The 19,747-nt window shown below is 40.7% G+C and overlaps 1 protein-coding gene across 4 annotated transcripts in view; it reads right to left on the bottom strand.

The window, feature by feature from the left end:
- MAPK9 (mitogen-activated protein kinase 9) overlaps nt 1-19,747 on the bottom strand; it is a 60,184-nt gene that overhangs the window by 4,600 nt on the left and 35,837 nt on the right. For all 4 annotated transcript variants that reach the window (XM_068536497.1, XM_068536498.1, XM_068536496.1 and 1 more), the window contains exons 5-10: nt 18,069-18,207; nt 8,675-8,840; nt 7,148-7,219; nt 3,792-3,974; nt 2,649-2,773; nt 1,561-1,624 (exon numbers count right to left, since the gene is read on the bottom strand). In XM_068536497.1, coding sequence (XP_068392598.1) covers nt 1,561-1,624; nt 2,649-2,773; nt 3,792-3,974; nt 7,148-7,219; nt 8,675-8,840; nt 18,069-18,207 — 749 coding nt within the window. The remainder of the gene's footprint in view (nt 1-1,560; nt 1,625-2,648; nt 2,774-3,791; nt 3,975-7,147; nt 7,220-8,674; nt 8,841-18,068; nt 18,208-19,747) is intronic.

Raw genomic sequence — 19,747 nt, 5'->3', positions numbered from 1 at the left:
AAATCCTGCTTCCAAATCAATTGGAACCACTCCAAGGGCACTGTGATGTGCTATTTTTAATTGTGATAGACAATTAAGTAATATAGTTTACCTAGACCAAAATATAATTTGATCCATTATATCTTTTCAACCCAGCTATTAAGACAGCCAGGGACTCCCCTGGTGGTGCAATGGTTAACAATCCGCCTGCCAATGCAGGGGACACGGGTTCGATCCCTGGTCCGGGAAGATCCCACATGCTGCAGAGCAACTAAGCCCGTGTGCCACAACTACTGAGCCTGTGCTCTAGAGCCCGCAAGCCACAACTACTGAGCCTGCATGCCACAATTACGGAACCTCACACGCCTAGAGCCTGTGCTCCACAAGAGAAGCCACCGCCTGCGCACTGCAACAAAGAGTAGCCCCCACTTGCCACAACTAGAGAAAGCCTGTGTGCAGCAATCAAGACCCAACACAGCCAAAAATAAATTAAAAAAAAAAAAAAAAAAGACAGCCAAAAACGTACAGTAGCTCTGGATCCACAATGGGGGTTTTACAAAGTGGGGGTGAGGGAGAGAGAATGAGAGAGACACACAGAGGGAGAGAGGTGGGGAGAGAGGGAGGGAAAGTACTAGCAAAGTGGCTCTAAAAGAACAGTTTAAGTACTGGATATTCTCACATCTTTTTGCACATGTTTTCCTCCATCATTACTGTGGTTCTCCAAATATAACCCCTCCAGATTGGTCAGAAATTAATCTAATTACCTAAGTTTTTTCTTGGCTTCAATCTCAGTTTTCCTCAATTTTCATTTGTAAGAAAAACTAATTACCTATTAACTAAGCAGCTTCCTAAAATTTTGCTATGCATGAAACAAAACTAGCATATTGCAAGCACTTAGTGAGGCCTATGGGTGTGTGCACATGCAGGTCGTTGGTATCCCTATATCCCGGGGAGGGGCTCTTGGGAAGGACACATCACCATGTTTGACTTGCGCTGACCATAGTTCTCAATTACTACTGATTCTGCTTTTTAATGAAAAATTTTTAGTTCAGCCTCTTTTTTACTGGTTTAGCTTGCTGTGGGTTGTTTGGTTAATCTTATAGTGGTAATAATAACTATCTGCATATTTTTGAACTGCAATTTTCCCTAAACTCTTATTTTAAAACACATATATAACTACATGGCTTACAAATACAGCAGAAGTTCACATGACCCCAGTGGGGTCTCCCACGTCTGCTTTACAAGGACCTGTGAATTGGGGTTACTCAACGATTTGCAACATGTTGTCAAGGTAAGTGTGATACAATCACTGAGTTTAGTTTACAAACCAAGATTTGATAATGTAAGATTATGTGAAAAAGTCTTTATTTTTCTCTTTTGAAGCAAATAATATGCAATTCATACACTTTCCTCTCTAATTCTGTTATCTTCAAGTTCTTTTTCTACTGGGAAGTGGGAAGAGAGAGGATAAATGGGCTGCAGGGTTTCTTGCCCCCTCTTAGAAAGGCTATTGTCAAAAAGTGATGTTGCCCTGTTGCAAGAAATGTCATCAGTAACAATCAAAATAAGTTCCGTCTTTACCTTTCCATTCTTCAATTGCATGTTCTCTTTCTTCCAACTGGGCATCATAAATTTGAGGTGGTGGCTAAAAATTAAATTACAGGTAAAGTCAATAGTTAAAAGAATAATGAGGCATGAAGAAAAAGAATCACTTTGTAAGACTTCTAAAATATTTATAATATGGATGTAGTTTCATTAAATACTTGGCTTATTAAAGATTTCTTTATAAGTATGATTTTCCATCAGTTTCAGAATCAAAATAATTGAGGAAAAATTAACCAAAAAAATAGAGCTATTATAGTCCTCTTAATAATCACACTCTAAAGACATCTGCCCAAATGTAATTATAAAATTAGTAATCACAGGCTGCTTCCTAGAGATCCACCCTGGACAAGGTACTGTGCTATGAAATACAGAAGCTGCAAAACACATTTCAGGTTTATATTTCTTCCTGTTAGAACTCCCAAACTCAATCCCCAATTCATAAATGGACTGCTTCAAAAATTTGCTTAAAATCAGGTGTTTATAAATCAAATTCTTTTCATATAAAACAATGTTTAAAATGGTGGTTAAATGCATAGGCCAAGACATAATAATGAGCATGCCACTATGTGGTTATTTCACTTCCAGCTAAAGACCACCCATACCAATGCTGCTACAGAAAAATGCACATGAGCACTAAACTCAGAAGTGGAACTCCCCGAGCAGGTACCTCTGGGGAAGGATGAACAAACTTGTGATTTTCAGCAAGTTTCTTAGCCTGACTGGATGCCTAAACAAGCTGATGTAAAGCAAAGCCCAAGGCACAGTGCCAGGTACACAAATGGATGCCTAAAAAAGGTGATATTATGATCACACATCAGCATCTGCATAAATGAAGATAATTATATCACCACAGCATAAGCATGTTCACTCCTGAGGTACTCTGAGTAGAGCCCCAGTAACAAGAATCCCAAAAGGGGTTGTGACCCATGTTACATGGCCTCGTTGTAATCAGGAGTCCTTTTAAATCTAGGACTTCACGTAGCCATTCCAGACTAACAGACAGAAGGTCCAAGGAAATGTATGCCCTGCCTTTACACATAAGCCTTTTCAAAATAGATGCTTACCGCTTCTGCTTCAGCAGGGTCATACCAAACAGTGATATAAGGGTGACGCAAAGCTTCATCTACAGAGATTCGCTTGTCAGGATCTATCACTAACATTTTTGATAGTAAGTCTCTGGCTTGACTTGCTAGGGTAAAAACAAATATTAGATTTATAAAGTAATAGTGTTAGCCTGAAAATCACACAATAAAGAACTAAATGTGATAGCATAGACAGAAGAAAAATATATTAACTTTGAGAAATTGTTGATAGCTTCAAGATTATTAGAGTCTTTTTCTTTAACAGTAAGTCAAGCAGCCACTTCCACTACAAACCAGGCTTTCAAATGTGCTTTCAGCCTCTGAATCTGGGAGGGGAGAAGGACAGGGCACAAGGCTGAGAAGCCACGTCCAGGGAGGGTGCAGGAGCTAAGCTAAGGGTGGCACTGCCAAGAATGCAGGCATGAAGCATAGGCAAGTGTTTTTTCTTGATGCCACATCGAAGTGAAATTAAAACAGACTAAGCCACACAATGATTTCATATTTGCACAGTATAGAACACTTCACAGATGCCTCTGCTTTGCCTACCTGTATACAATGTTGGCAACATAAACTTTTTTTAAATCTAGAGATTAGTAGTTAGAAAAAAATCCAACAAGTTCAATAACTTGGTTAAATACAAGGCTCACCTAGGTTTCAGTAATTAAAATTCACATGTATAGTATAGGCAAAGAAGAGATGGGGCTTTTCTGAATGAGGCACTGTTTATCTTGCTGTAGAGAGAAACAAATCTATTCTTTCCCTTAAAACACTTAGTGATAGGCACAGGAGAAGGGGAGAAGGAGCCTTTTAAAATTTCTGACTCTTCAACTGGGCTAGAATCTTTATTCAAGTATTCTTTATACCTGAAAACTGTTTGAATTCCATTTGCTGTAATTAACATGAGTCTTTCAGACTGATGTAAATATTTTGACCACAGGCTTCAGTTACGTCACTTTATTGAGGACAAAATTTCTAGGTCTTTAAGCTTTCTTTCTGAAATGCCTTCATTCTAGCCTGTAAATGACTTCGAGGGTTTCAACTATTTTGTCTCTCAATGTTCACAGGTTTTAGAATGCAAACATAAAGTGAAAGCTTCACCCAGTATAAGAAAAAAGGATACCTTACTTTTCATTTTGTCTCGTTCAGATTCTGATGGAAATATCCAATCTGGAAAGAGTTCTTCAAATTTGATTCCAGGATACTTTGGTCTGTTTTCTACGTAATTCCTCACAGTTGGCTGAAGTTTCTTCATGAAATCTGCAGATGGTGTTCCTAGCTGCTCAATAACTTTATTCCACTGATCAATATCTAAGGAGTCTCTTGAGGAAAATACAACTGAAATGCCTTATATTCATGTTACATAAAGTAGCATCATTCAAGGAAAAACTTAAATTATATTTATACTTATCAACAAGTAATTAACCAGGCCACCTCACTGGGTCAACAGAAGCATTCTGAAATAATATTCAAAAAAGGTTTGGGCTCCAAGTTAAGACTATTTAAAAAAAACTCTGCATCTTTATAAACTCTGATCACAGTTTATTAAATCAACACGATGAAGTCTGTATGCCTTCCCATTCTAGATCAAAATAAAGTTATCTTGTAACTGAAGAATACCTATGACTGAAAGGCTTAAACATGAAATTAGGTAGTAATTATATAGGCAAATTGAAATCAGTTCTCATAATAAAACTATGTTAGCTCTAAAGCTCCCCGAAGTAGAGAGACCTATCTGACTGCTCAATTTACAGCTGGGAGCCACCCCTGCGGGGCAGGCCTGGCGGGATGGGGTGGATGAGGGGGTGGGCAGGAGCCAAGGCTCTGGACTTTCTGAGCCCTCACCATGTCCTTTCTCACTGTAGCTGTGCTTACATTGAGCAGTGACAGCTTTGAGAGGTCATTCTGTTTTACTTGGCACTGACCCGGACCATCACTGCAATACAAAGGAGTGTGTTTTATTTCCTTTCAAAGTATATGACCTGGGTTTCAGACTCCATTGTGTATTAGACACTCACTAGGTGTCCGGCAGTCAATCTCCCTTGGGTCTCACCTTCCTATTTGTAAAATACCAGCTTTGCCTCTTTCACTTGGGGCTTGAGATAACTGGCAAGATGAATGTGGAAAGGGATTCTATTGATAAAACCATAAAAATTATACAAGAGAATGCAAGCCAGAGGAATCAAATAAACAGCATCTTTAAAAAGTGACTAATTGAGGTATGTCTTAGAAAAATAAAATGACATCACTGTGAAAGAACCTAGGGAACAGACACATGTTCTTTAAAGAACAAAGGAGGAGGCCCTCTTGCTTCCTGTAATGTCTTTCTTCTTGCTGGTACACCATCCACTGGAGGATTCCATCACCAATCAAACACATTTTTTTTCTCCCATCTTAAAGCAACAGCCACTTTCCTTCGGCTGAACATCCGTAGCTTAGCTACCATTCCCACTTGCAGCAAAACAGAGTTGTCTATACTTGTATCTCTAACTCCCAGCCTCTCATTCTCTCTTAAACATCCTCTCATCAGGCTTTTCCCCCATCACTTCATGAAAACTGCACCCATCAAAGTTGCAGGTGATCATCCCTCAATTCTCAGTCCTCACCTTTTTGACAGTGTCAGTGAGCCTCCCTCAGTAACCTGCTTCCTGGCCTCCGGGGTCCCTTGCTCTCTGGGAGGTGCCTGCCTAAAGCTTTCTCTTTCTCATAGGCCATGTGGGGACAGGAGTTCCTTTTCTACCTCAGGTTACGAATCTAAAACAAATCTCTGAGAACTGCAATCTGGTTTCTGGAATCTTTTTCTATCTAATGTTGGAAAAAGTTAGCAAAATTGTCTTTGGAAAATGATGTAATCTCTGTGTGTTCTGAGAATGACAGTAGGTGACCTTATACATAAAATTATTATTACTGACATTGCAAGATGTTAACATGTAAATTAAGAATTTTAAATTACTTAATAGTGCACCAAAGAGTTCCTACACTTTTCATTTCTGTACTTTCTGAAGAAAACATTTAATTAATTAAAGAAAGGAAAGTCACAAAATGAATTAAAAATTGAGACAAACAATGTTAAGTAGATACTTCTAATTATGTATCTTTAGGGCATTCCCTGGCAGTCTGGTGGTTAGGACTCTGTGCTTTCACTGCTGTGGGTCCAGGTTCAATCCCTGGTCGGGGAACTAAGATCCCACAAGCCTCGTGGCATGGCCATCAATCAATCAATCAATCAACCAATCTTTAGAATATATCAACTTTTCCCTTTTTAAATGAATTTATTTGCAAATTAAAGATCTCCTTATTTACATTTTGAAACAACTGAATCTAAGGTAAGGCTACGGAAAATTGCTAGAAAATTTATTAGAACAAAATAAAATGCTGTATTTAACTTCACATAAAATCTGTGATGTGAAAAATGTCAAGGAAGGTAAATAAAATGATAGTAATAAAATCTTTTCATTCCAGGTTTGTGTTGTGAAGAATTTATATTACAAATAAACCACCCTCATAAAATTATAAAAAACTAAAATTACTTTAATAAAATACATATAAAACATGACTATACAACTTAATTTCTTTTAAAGATAACCATCAATCTGCCAGCGGACAGAGACCACTTTCATAACAAAAAACAAAATCAAAAGACTAATGAAAATTTTAGGTGGTTAGAACACAAATGAAAAAGGGTATATGTGAAGAATCATGTTAGAGCAAAAAATATTGAAGATGGAAGAATATGAGGAATATGAGAAAAGAAAGCTATTGAAACTATCATATATCTATTCTCCTTTATGCTATATGTCATTAATATGATTTGCTGACCACAGTGTAAGTTAACCTTTTGCATTTTATATTTATTTAAATGTGTGTTAAACTTCCCCAGTGTGTCACAAAATAACCTTCTAAGTGGATCTTCTAAAATTTTCTACAAAATGTCAGAAGAGTAACAAAACAAAAAAATTTAGCAAATATTGTTCCTCACAAACTTTTTACTTTAATCTTTTTCATTTAGGTCTTATGTAGTGTGCTTCAGTTCTTACTTTGGAGGAAAATATTTTAATTCATCCTGGTAACTAATGAAATAGTATATTAAACAAATTAAACAAATTACAAATTATTGGCCTATTAAATATAGACAACAACTTTCTAGATACCTAAATTAACTCAATTAACTAAACAGTATTTTCATTTAAATATCAGGATACATTTGTCAAAGAGTAAATACAATTCTTATAAGCTATTTTTAATAAAATTAAGAACTAATATAAATTGGTTTAACTTAATTCTATGCCTCAATAAAATTGTTACAGGTAGTCAAGTAAAAAAGAAACATAAAATTGAACCATTTGGTGTGTGACACTAATTTAACAAACATAATCAAGACCCCCTTAGAATACACTCTAGAATTATGACATTTTCCTTTTGACCTCCTGCTGCCCTTGGTATTTATGGAAAACATGGCCGGGAAGGTCCCCCGGGAAGGATACGATCAGTGCCTTGGAATATCACACAACCTTTCACCAGCTCTCCCATGATGCAACCCACTGACCAGATATCAACTGAAAATAAAGTGAAATGACAAAATTATGAAGTGCCATGAACAAAACAAAGGTGAGGAAAAGGATTCTAACAGTGTACTAAACACACAAACATGGAAAATAAATTGCTAGTAACGGGTGAACTTTTTTACACAGTATGAAATATTGCTGACCTCTATTTTGGCCTTCAGTTTGCAGCAATCTGGGCTTTTAGTGCCAAAGAGTCCAATACTTTACAGCTTCAGAAACAAACAAAGTCCCAGAAACAAGAAATGCCTGTCCCCACAAAGCTGTTTCCAGGCACATGCCCACCCCTGCCCCCAGCCTTCGTGATCAGTGCTGGGTCTCTCCCTGTGAAGGATACAGTCTCTTCCTGGGAACAGGACTTTATGGAGGACCATTTCTGCCATGATGCACCCGACAGACCAGATGTCCACTACCAAACACCAGGTGATTAAAACCAGCCAGAGATCCCCCCACACACGTCCTTTCTCAAACCCCCTCCCAAACAAAGACAAACCCAGCTTGTCAGTGGGACTTTTGTAAAATATGAACACCACACCTCCAGAATGATCCTTTTTTAAACTGTCAAGTCAGCAGGGCCTCACAGGGACAGGCTTGTCTGGGCTCCAGGTGAGGGCCAGAGGTGTCCCAGCTTCTGGCTGTTCGCCGTCTTCTGTGGGGGCCCAGCTGAATTACAGGCCTCAGATGCCCAGGCAGAGGGCTATTTATTGCCCTTGCTGCTGGGGGTGGGGTGAGAGAAGCTAACAGGGGACCTAATTTTCTCTCATGTCCACAGAGGACTGGAAGCCCACAGAGCTGTGTCTCTCAGAATGGGAGCACAGGTTATAAAACATCTGAATAAACTTGAAGCACAGCTCATTTCAGATGACTTAGGCAAACTTTCAGTTTCTTTTTTTTAACACGTGAATGTGATTTAGTACTTTTTGACAAATTTTTCAAAAGCTAAGTTTCAAAGAGATCTGATATTGCTTGAATAAGTTTTGCTGTGAAAAAAATACCAATTTTACACACAAAAAGCACATGTTGTATTATTCCATTTATATCAAGTTCAAAAATAAGCAAAATCAATCTATGTTGCTGGAAATCAGGATAATGGCTTCCTTTGGGGGTTGAGACCCAGAGGGGGGCTGGGGAGGCCTTGGGTGCTGCTGGTTATGTGGGTGTGCTCTCATTGAGCTGCACACTCGGGATTTGCATACTTTTCTGTAAGTATGTTATACTTTGATAAATGTTCAAAAATATTAATTTTAAAAGTGAATTTTTAAAGTGGATAATTTTAGCCAATGGAAATATAAAATTAATTATTTCTCATCTGTGAACTATGATAATCTATGTATAACACAGTCTCCACATTATACTTCATACAGTTCACAGGAAAGAGAAAAAAACTAGTGATGATGAATAGCACTATTTTTACACATCTCGGCCTCTTCCAGTTCTGTCTGTACTCACCGTTCTCTTTGTAGCCCATGCCCAGGATGACTTCAGGTGCCCGATAATACCGCGTTACCACGTAGGGGGTCATCATAAAGTTGGTGCATGCTGTGCGAGCCAGGCCAAAGTCAAGGATCTTAAGGGTACAGTCTGACTTTACTACAATGTTGCTAGGTTTCAAATCCTAGGGCAGAAATGGTTTAAATTAATAAAAGGAACCAAAAGCATGCTAAGTAAACAATCTCACATTGGTAAGGATTTGTGAGGTATGTGAGAGTGCTGGGAGAAGGAGGAAAGTTAGAATTGAACCCTGGGATTTTGGAACCATTTTGGAAAATCCTACTCTCATATTGAAACTAATACAAATCAGCCTAGAGAGGCCAGATGGTTGCCCTTACCCCTGTGTGGAAACCTTCATGACACTCCTTTGCTTAAAACCTTCTGAGAGCTTCCACAACACCCTCTCCTCCCTCGCTCCACGCCTGGTCATCCTTCAGTTCCCAACACTCTGGCTCTTCCCTGCTGTCCAATACAAATATAACTCAATCCACATGTGTAATTTACATTTTCTAATAGCCACCTTAAAAAAAGTGACTAGAAAAGGTAAAGTTAATTTTAATATTTTCCTTTACTCCAATACAGTATATTTCCAGAGTATTCATTTTAAAATGTAACCAACATATAAAAATTATGAATGAGATATTTTACATTCTTTTTTTTTGGTACTGTCTTTGAAATCCAGTGTTTATTCACAATTATAGCCACATTCTGAGTACTTACTAGCCTCAGGTGGCTAGTGGCTATAATACTGGACAGCACATGGCTAGACTTCTCTGACCCTGGAATCTTCCAAAGGCTTCTTCTTTCCTTGGAAGAAGAATCTCATGATTACCAACCCCAACTTCCCACCCTTCCCTGGGACCTACCACTCCCCACCACACATACTACCCTCAGAGTCCCTCCTCTGCCCCTCCGAGCATGGGCTCTGTAAGAGGAGGCCTCAAGGGCCTCTCTGTGCTCTCAGCTCTCAGCCCAGAGTCCGGCACAGCAAACTCTCAGAAAATGTTTGCTGAGTGTACACATCATACTCCACCACACTCTCAACACAACCTATCACTTCTGCAGTTTTTTCCTTCATAACTCTAGGGACTTTCTCCATGGTGATCCCCCACATCCCAGACCCTTCCTCAGGCCACAGGAATTTGACTCTTGCCTTGGACTCCAGCCTGCAAACTCACCCTAGAAACTATGACTTCTAAACAATCCACATCTATTCTTTTCACAAGCGCTTTCCAACGTGTAGCTACAACGTCAAACTGCCAAGTCACACCACACAGTAAGGCCGTCACTTTTAGTGACGTTTCAGGCCCAGCACCTGGCTGAAACGTTCCAATCGATGTGTCACCAACGGGCATAGGTGTGCCTTGAGTGACGGCTGCCAAGTGTTATTGGGATAAGCAGAAAAACACTTAAAAATTACATCAGCTAAAATTATGTTTCATTACTGCTAAGCGCTCTCTTTCTAAACATCCGGAATTCAGTAAAATATAACTTATAAATATATATCACTTAAAAACATAATTAAAATTCCCACCAAGCCCATGCAGATGCACTGGTCCCTGGCTGGCCCCAGAGCACTTCCGCTGTGCATGTCCCGATGTGGAGATGTGCTGCGGGGAGCACTGCCAACTCACCCACAGCTGCTATTCTGCACAAAGGAAAGTGAGCGAAGAATCAGCCCCACGCTCAAACCAGTGACCCCTCCCTGTGAGAAGGCAATAATGCAGCTAAGGTAAAACAAACCAATCTGTTTCTAGGTTCCCCTTTTAAAACCAAAGAATATGGCAAGAACAGGCATTTCAGAATACAAATCACTAACACATAAAATAATGCTCAACTTCATGAAAATTAAAAACCCAAATGACAAGGAACAATTTTTAGTCTCTCTTCTGGCAACGAGGAAAAGAATGGCAATATCCAGTGCTGGAGGAAGAAGCAGAAACAGACCCTTCCTTACACTGTTGGTGGGGACGTCAATAAGTGCTTTCTTTTTAGGAGACTGATTTTTTAAACAATTTGAGATGTCTATACTTTACCACCAGCAGCCCCTGAAATCCAACCTGGCCCTGAACTAACACAGAGCCACATGAACAAGGATGATCAGAGTAGTGCCGCCAGCCAGTCTGATGAACTGCTGCGTGATTAGAAAACATGCCCATTCCAGCCACCTCCGTCAGAAGACTGTCCTCTTGCGCTGATTTTGTTGGAACAATGCACTTTACTGCCATCTGCTGGAAAACTATGATAACAAAATGCAAACCAAGCTGTCAAAGGTGTGGATTGTTGTCCTGGCAGGACTGGGAGAGGCAGCCCCGCCTCCCAACGCTTGCCGATGGGAAGGTGCTTAAAGAGGTCTCAGGGCGCCTGAGGGCTCCCCACATGCACAGCTGCTCTCCCATCAGTCTCCACACACAACCAGAAGCAGCTTTCCACAAACGAACTGGACTTGTAGTTTGAAGATGGCAGAGTAAAGACAGTTCTGCCCCTTCAAATCTTGAAAACCATCCCGAACAAGGAAAACAAGAAACACACTTTAAAATAAAAATGACACCTAAATTTGGGGGCTTGACCCAGAGTGCGGGGATGGCATCCCTGGGGCAGCCAATAAGGGTGCACGAAATATCTGCAACCAAAAAAGGGCAAGAGCAGAGGAGTAGAAGGTTGAGGCCGTTGCTATTTCTGGTCAGTTCTTGGTCTAGAACCCACTGACTGAAGAGGTGTCCTAAGAGGGAGAACCCTGCACATTGTAACAAGCGTCCACTGCCTTGATTTCCCCACAGGTACCTATGACCCCTTACTCAGGTGACTGTACCTGGGAACAGCAGACATTTGGAGAAGTATTAGACACAAGTTCTAAGTGGACACTGAAAGTCAAAGACTCAAAGCAACATCATGCCTCCTCTAGCTGGTGGTAGGGGGTGAGTTGTGGAGGCCAGGCAATAAACAGAGACTGGTCCAGATCTCTTCCAGCTATATTATGATACAGGCCTAGGGCAAAACTGTGAAAGAATATTGCTGTTCATCTCACATGAGTATGAATGGTTTCTGATCGTCTTTTCTAATCAGTATGGAAGAATGCATCTGCCCAGTCAAAGGCTACATGCCACACCTGAGGCCTTATTAATCTGCTCTAGCAAGGACACCGTGTCCAGCACAGCAGCTGCAATCAGGCCTACTGATCAGCTAAGGCTCGATGGTCTACATTCTCTAGCATCCATCTAGTTTCTTCAAGGGCTGGACTAGTGAATTAAACTGAGCTATGAGGGACCACCATCCTCGCATTCTTTAGGTTTTAATGGCAGCATTAATCTCCTCCATTCTCCCCCACCTCCCAGAGTTCAATAATGTTTTTGATGTACTATCTTGAGAGGGGCAGTTTCAGGTTTCCACTTGGCCTTCCCCATCATAACTCTTACCTCACAGACCAGAGAACAAATGTAGGGGTCACTCTGCTAAGAGTATCAACTGCCAACTTTATCAGTTCCAATCACACACTCGAGGACTGGGGAGATGCCTTGGGTGGGTCCATGGACCCAGTGGCCCATTGTGAGCCACCAGACTTAGACCCCTCAGGAATGAAGGTCTGGGTCACACTCAGGGAAGGCACAGAGACCTGCCAAGGTGATGGCTGAGGGTATGAATAATGGAGAATGGAGAGAATGAGTACCTGTTGTGGCTCCCAGGTCAACTGTAGTGAAAGGGGCTATAGTTGGTCCCTTCCCCTCAGGAAGGGAGGCCCACGGGGAGCCTGAGGGGGCTGCTCCTGACCTGTGTGGAGAAGCAGAGCTGAGGGGGGCAAGGGTGGATGGTGGTAGCCATGAAAATGCCTACCTGGCTCTCTGCTGTGGGAGTGCAACTGACAGACACCCCACTGAGGTATCCTGACCCTCCCCTCTGCTTATGACAAGGCCACACACCCCACAGTAGCTCTTGGCTAATGACTGCATGGGGAAGGAGGTCCATTCTTATGAGACACCAGATTCCTCTGACGGGCAGCTCCCAACCCTCCTTCGTGCCCTCTCTACTCCAAGGGGTCAGACTGGGCTGACCCCTGTCAGCTTCCCCACCTCCTCTGACTCACTCCCTCTGTTCTTCCTCACAGGCCTTCTCCCCATGCATCTCTTGCATGTCTAATGCCATCATGGTACACTAATGTCTTCAATGAAAAACCCCACATGCTTTATGGGGAGGGAAGGCAGCAGAGAGGAATAAATGACTTGGCTGAGTGGAGTAAATTCCAACCTTAGTGAGTGGCCCACAGTGAAATAATGTGGACCACAACACCTGGGAAGGGCTTAGGAATTGAACGACAAGTACTGTGGAAGGCAGGATGGGGCAGGGAGCAGGACACTGAGGGATCTGGGGTGGGGGAAGGTTCACAGAAAGGTAAAGGTAGACCTCCCAGATCCACACAGAGGTGTTGGTTCCTCCTTCACTCCTACTGGCCTATTATCTAGAAAAACTGAAACCAAGTTTCCAGACTCAGGCCTCAAGCACAATACCAACAGATCTGCTGGTATGAGGCACAGGAAGGGCATGGGTGAGGGGCCCAGCCTGAAGACAGGGCGCTGTAGTGAAGGTCTGCATTTTGCCACATGAGAACCTCAGCCCCACCCCACACAGCCTTTCATACCAGCAGCAGCCAGACTGCTCTCCCTCAGTCAAGAGACCGGAGCCTTTTCTAGAGAAACTAAATGATGTCCAGAGAAAAGACCTGCAAACAGAGACACCTGTGGCTATGTGTTGCTCTAGAGAAAAACCCCTCATTCAACAATCCCAACCCATGCACTTCCACTTGGCCTTCTAATGCTTCAGTCTTAAATAGGACCAGTGACAAAAGGTCACCAGACATTTGAGGAAAACCTCACATGTGACAGCGAGAGACCAAATGCACTAAAACAAACAAACAAAACAAAACAAAACAAAACCTCAGGGGAAAGAAAAACACTGCAGGCAGCAATAAGAAAACTTCAAAGGGACTTCCCTGGCAGTCCAGTGGTTAAGACTCCACGCTCCCAATGCAGGGGGCATGGGTTCGATCCCTGGTAGGGGGACTAAGATTCCGCATGCCACACACAGCGTGCCTAAAAACAAACAAAAAAACCCAAAAAACAAACTTCAAAGAAATTCTAGCCTTGTAGAGATGATAGTGCCTCCATGCAGGAAGAACAGAATGCTATTTACAATAGCCAAGACATGGAAGCAGCTCAAGCGGCTATCAACAGACGACTGAATAAGAAGATGTGGTATGTGTGTGTGTATATGTATATACACACACAATGGAATATTACTCAGCCATAAGACAAGGAATGAAATACTGCCATTTGCAGCAACATGAATGGATCTAGAGAATATTATGCTTAGTGAAATAAGTCAGAGAAAGACAAATACTATATGGTATCACTTGGAATCTAAAAAATGATACAAATGAATATATATACAAAACAGAAACAGACTCACAGATATAGAAAACAAATTTGTGGTTAACAAAAGGGAGAGGGAAGAGGGGTATGGGATTAACAGATACAAATTAACAGATACAAATTAGGGGTATGGGATTAACAGATACAAACTACCATATATAAAGTAGGTAAGCAACAAGGAAATACTGTATAGCACAGGGAATTACACCCATTACCTTGTAATAACCTGCAATGGAATGTAATCTGAAAAAATACTGAATCACTATGCTGTACACCTGAAACTAACACAATATTGTAAATCAACAATACTCCAATAAAAAAAAGAACAAAATGATATAAAAAGGAACTTTTAAAGATAAAAAAGAGCTCCAACTAACTGGTACTTCAGAAAAAGACAGAATAAAGAACACAGTAAAGAAGGCATTCTGAAAGAAATAACAAAAATTTTCCAGAACTCTATGGCATGTTCTTCCAGACTGAAGTGCCCACCAAGTGTCCACCACAATTAATGAAAAAAATTTCCATATCAAGGCATAGCATCCTAACATTTCAGAATACAAGAAATAAAGAAACTTTAAAAAATGTTTCCAGAGATAAAACAAAACCCAAACCAGGGCACTTGCAAAGGATCAGTAATAAGAATGGCATTAGAAAGTTCAAAAGCCATACAACACTACACTACAACAGGGTACTGTATTTACACCTTAGAGGGGAACTGATTTGTAACTAAGAATTTTATATCCAACAGAATTATTAATCATGTGATAGGGCAGAATAAAGAGTTTCAGATATCTGAGGCCTCAAAAACTTTACTTCCCATGCACCACTTCTGGGGAAGCTATTGGAGGATATGTCCCACCAAAACAAAGGAGAGATGGGGATCAGGAAGAGGGCTCCAACTCCAGAGAGAGGTGAAGGAAATCCCCAGGAAAATGCTGGGGCGAGGTCCAGGATAAGGTCTCTGCATCAGGTATGGGGGCAGCCAGTCCAGATGCGAGCAGGGCTGAGGCGCCAGGAGACAATCAAGGTGATGGAACAGCTAAGACATTTGGATGCAGTGAGAGAAGACTTAGATACCTGGCAGAAACCTTAGGGTTTAATTAGCAATAAGGACGTGGAAAACTGCTCTCTCCTTAAAACAAACAAACAACAAAGACCAAAACTCTAACAAATAAAAGACAAGTGTTGTTAACTCTAGGGACAAAAAGTTGAAAGGAAAAGAAATATAATCATGGTGCAAATATAGGCTTAGCTGTGAAAAGTGTTTATAGGGTCACGATGACGTAAAACACACTATGGACACTGATCCAAACCAATTACATTGTAACTATACTGGGAGGACAGGGGGACAGGAAAGGTGGCAGGTGAGGGGCACGATTGGTGAAAAAGAGCTAAATCAGTACCTCATGTCCCAAACTGAAGAAAGATCAACAAATAGAGATCTCATCATATTATTTCAAGATATGGAGATAAACACCAAAATAACAGCTAAAAGAACTGAAAGAATTTGTTCTGGGGAGAGAGAAATAAGAGGGAGGAGGTGGGGGCTCTTTTTTAGTAAGTATTTGTAAAACTATTTGATCCTTGATAAAAATACAAAACAGATCGACCAACTTATTCAGCAAGTTGCAGAACAATATATGTACAAGATGATCCTGTTTTTGAAAAATGTAAGTTAAAAAGGACGTAAGTATAGACAGATAATGCTGGTATTAGCATCAGTAAGAAGATGTGTCAGTGTAAAGTTAGGAAGGAAACACACCCAACTGCCATCACTGGCCTCCTCCAGGTGACAATGGAGGGCTGGGGACTTCCATTCAATTTTTTGAATTATACAAGGTAAAAATTGGTGGGATTACGGGTGCTTTATTTTTCAAGTAATTAAATTTTATGTTTAGAACGAAACCATCTTAGTAAGCAAAACCGAATGTTTGTATTTATGCCTATGGTATAGTATACAGAAAAAAGGACAGGAAAAGTTCACAGAAAACCGTTAACAGGCTAAAGGGATAACTGCGGTTCATCACCTCTTGGGACCTGGAGGGGTGGTGGGTGTGCAAACAGGTGCCTTATCTACCTTTCCCACAATGACCACGTGGTACCTTCACAGCAGACACAAAGTCTGGCAGACCCACAAATGTGTGAGCAGGAGGGCATAAGACAAGGGGAGGGAGACCCAGTGGGGAGGTAAATGGGATGGAGAGGTGGTTGGCGGAATCATGCTGGGCAAACCAAAACTTCCTTGGACCTTCTGGTCCGCAGGCATGGGCCTAAACTGCAGGGACGGAACATCACCTAACAAAGGCACGTGCATGCTGCAGCTCTTACAAGGCCCCCTAAAACGGGAGGATATTGCTTCCCCATGTATGTCTGGGCCCAAGAGGGGAGATACAAGCAAGACAAACTGTTTCCTTTTACAAAATTAATAAGGCCTAACATAATGAAGCCTAATAATCTGGGAACTTATTCTCAGTTAAGACTTTAATACAAAATATATTTAAGAGAAATTAAGAGTGCCTTAATTTATATAAAGGTCTGTGAATGTTTTAGGAAGAGTAATAGTATGTTATGCTGGGAAATCTTTATTTTTAATTAAAAAGACTAGTGTTACTATTTTTAAAGCAAATTTGTCAACAGTATTTATATAATTTAAACTGAACACTTGGTGGCAGCAAAGGCTGTATTTTAAATGACTGAAGACTGGTCAGGAATTTTTGTGCCAGGCCCCCAGCAGGCACTGGGAGGGCCAGGACTGGCCTCAGGCTGCAGACCTCACTCAGGCCTCATGCTCACAAGGGGCAAGAGTTTGGGCCTCTCTGGATTGGTGGGCTCTGCTACTGTGTTAGGCCTCTGTTCAGTGGCTGTGATGGAAACAGCCTTTCCTGGCACCCAACAGATCCAAAAGAATTACTACTACTACACTATCAAAAATCTCTCTATTCTTTTTTGTATAAAAAGGCTTCATTGTTTTTGTCTCACTATCTTCTTCCCCCCACAGATTTCAGTTCAGAGAAAATACAACTTCTTGCTGTTGAAACATAATATTGAAAGACAGTCTGTCAACAAAATTAGTATAGTAACAATTTAAGGAATGCTAAGAATGTTTTCAATAAAACTATATTATCTTTGCCTCTAGTCTCACTCAACATTATAGTTGCTAAAAAAAAAACAAACAAAAAACCAAACAAAAAAACACAACTCTATCATAATCTGCTCACACAGCGGTACAAGTGAAGAAAATAACAAAAACTCATAAAACCAGCTTAGAGAATATCTCTCTGGTTTTAAATATGTACCCCCTGACAGGCAACACCATCATTCAAATTCCAGCCTTGGCCTAGTAAAGAGGTCTGCTTGGAGCCTTTCCAAAAGCTCCCACCAGTATGGCTGGGATGCTGGAGTGGTAGAATTTTACGATGTAAGCAATGAACACTTGGGCCATAATTCACGTAAGACTTCTCAAGCAACTGTATCATATACTACTTGGCTCTAACTTTCCCCCACCCCAAATCCAAATTCCTTGCTCACTAAAAATGGGATTTCAAATATGGAAAAACTATTAACACCAGGTAAATCTGGGTAAAGAGTAAAGTTCTTTGTCCTATTCTTGCAATTTTCCTCTAAGTTTTAAGCTACTTTCAAATAAAAACTTAAAAAAAAAAAGAAGTATTTTTCTGCAGTACTAGTCTAAACAGCTGGCTCATGCCTGCATCCAGGGTGGCTCACATGGGCCCAGGCAAACCAGGCATTCCACAAATGTCTTCTAATCTCAACTATATTTGGAAGAGTAACATGATCCCATAGTTTATTTGGATTTTCAACATTGACAAATTTTTAAAGAATATTATGTTCTTTTGTAACTGGAGATTATGACAACAAAATGATTGTGATTAAAAAACAAAACAAAACAATATGGTATCACTACTTACTCTATGAATTATACCAGCTGAATGTAGATGTTTAATACCACAGAGCATCTGGTAAAGAAGGTAGGACATTCTTTCATGGTCCAACTCCATATGAATAACCTGACATAAGTTAGCATCCATTAATTCCATAACCAAATACCTGAGGAAATAAATGATCAGCCATGTACACATGAAAATTATCCAAAATTCCTCTATGGTTATTGAACTAGAATTTTTATGAAATAGTAATAACTTACCACCTAGTCACTGCACTGGCTAAAGTAAAAAGATAACTTGTTTTCCCTAAACATTTATAAGGTATCTTGAAAAGAAGCAAATGTATAATGAAAGTTTGTAAAAGTTTTCAAAAAATAAAAACAACTAACAACAAAATGCCTTTCAAGTTAAATACAAAACAATTTTTATATCATAGTAAATAGAATCTCAAACATTCAAATTCTCCTATATTTAAAAATTTTTGCTATTGGATCATTCTTACCAACATAGAAACCATGCTGTTATTGCTCTCATCTTAAGAAAACTTTTGACCTTACTTCCCCCACCAGCTACCATCCTATATTTTTGCTCCCTCTGCAAGCAAAACTCCCCAAAGAGGTGTCTATACTTATCATCTCCAATTTTTTCTCCCATTTTTCCTTAATCCCACGTTAATCAGGCTTTTGCCCCCACCACTTTGCTGAAACTGTTCTCAAGGCTCCATGTTGGCCTTCCGTGCTGCTAAATCCAATGGCCAGTCCTACAATCCTGGCTGACTGTGCCTTTCTCCTATCCCCAGCTTCTTACTGTTGAAGTGCCAGCACTCGGTCCTTGGTCTTCTTTTCTCTAACTGTACTTACAATCTTGGTGATCTCTGGTCTCTGGTCTCAAGACTTTAAATACCATCTATAGACTGACAACTACCAAATTAATACCTTCAACCCAGACCCCCCTGCTGAACTCCAGGCTCATTTATCTAACTGCCTATTTCACAGTTCCACTTGGGTGTCCAATAGACATCTTGAACTAAAACTGAGTTCCTGATTCTACCCTACCCCGAAATCTGTTCTTCCTGTAGCCTTCCACATCTCAGTTGAGAGCACTTTTATCCTTCTGGTGCTCAGGCCAAAACTCGAAGTGTTGTTCTCAGCTCCTCTTTCTCTCATACCACACATCCTCTCTAGGAGCAAACACTGGGGTTCTACCTTCAAAACAGCGTCAGCATCCTATCTCTTGCCTTTACCATCACTATCACCCCTCTGGTCTAAATGCAGCCATCATAATCTCTCACCTGAATTGCTGCAATAGCCTCCTGACTGGTCTTCTGTGTCCTACCCCAACAGTGGGTTCTCGACCCAGAAACCCAAGTTATTCTTTTAAAACATAAGTCAGATAAGCTCACTCTTCCTGCTGAAAGTCTTACTGACTTGTAAAGGAAAATCCATACAATGGCCTAGAGGCCCAGCAGTGTCTGGCCCTGTCACTTCTTTGAGCCCATCTCTTCAACTTTCCTCTGCTTCCTCTGATCCAGCCACACTGGCTCTTGCTGTTCTTAGAACACACCAGGCACACTCCCCCTTCTGCTCCTTTACACTGCCTGTTCCTTCTATCTTGATACTACCCTCCCCCAAATATCTGTAGGACTAACCCCCTCACTTCCTTGAAGGCTTTCTTCAAATATCACCAATCCAGTGAGGTCCTTC

Source organism: Eschrichtius robustus, chromosome 2 (assembly GCF_028021215.1).
Source record: "Eschrichtius robustus isolate mEscRob2 chromosome 2, mEscRob2.pri, whole genome shotgun sequence".
Lineage (NCBI taxonomy): Eukaryota > Metazoa > Chordata > Mammalia > Artiodactyla > Eschrichtiidae > Eschrichtius > Eschrichtius robustus.
Note: the sequence above shows the minus strand (reverse complement) of the source record. Positions and strands in the feature narration are given on the sequence as shown.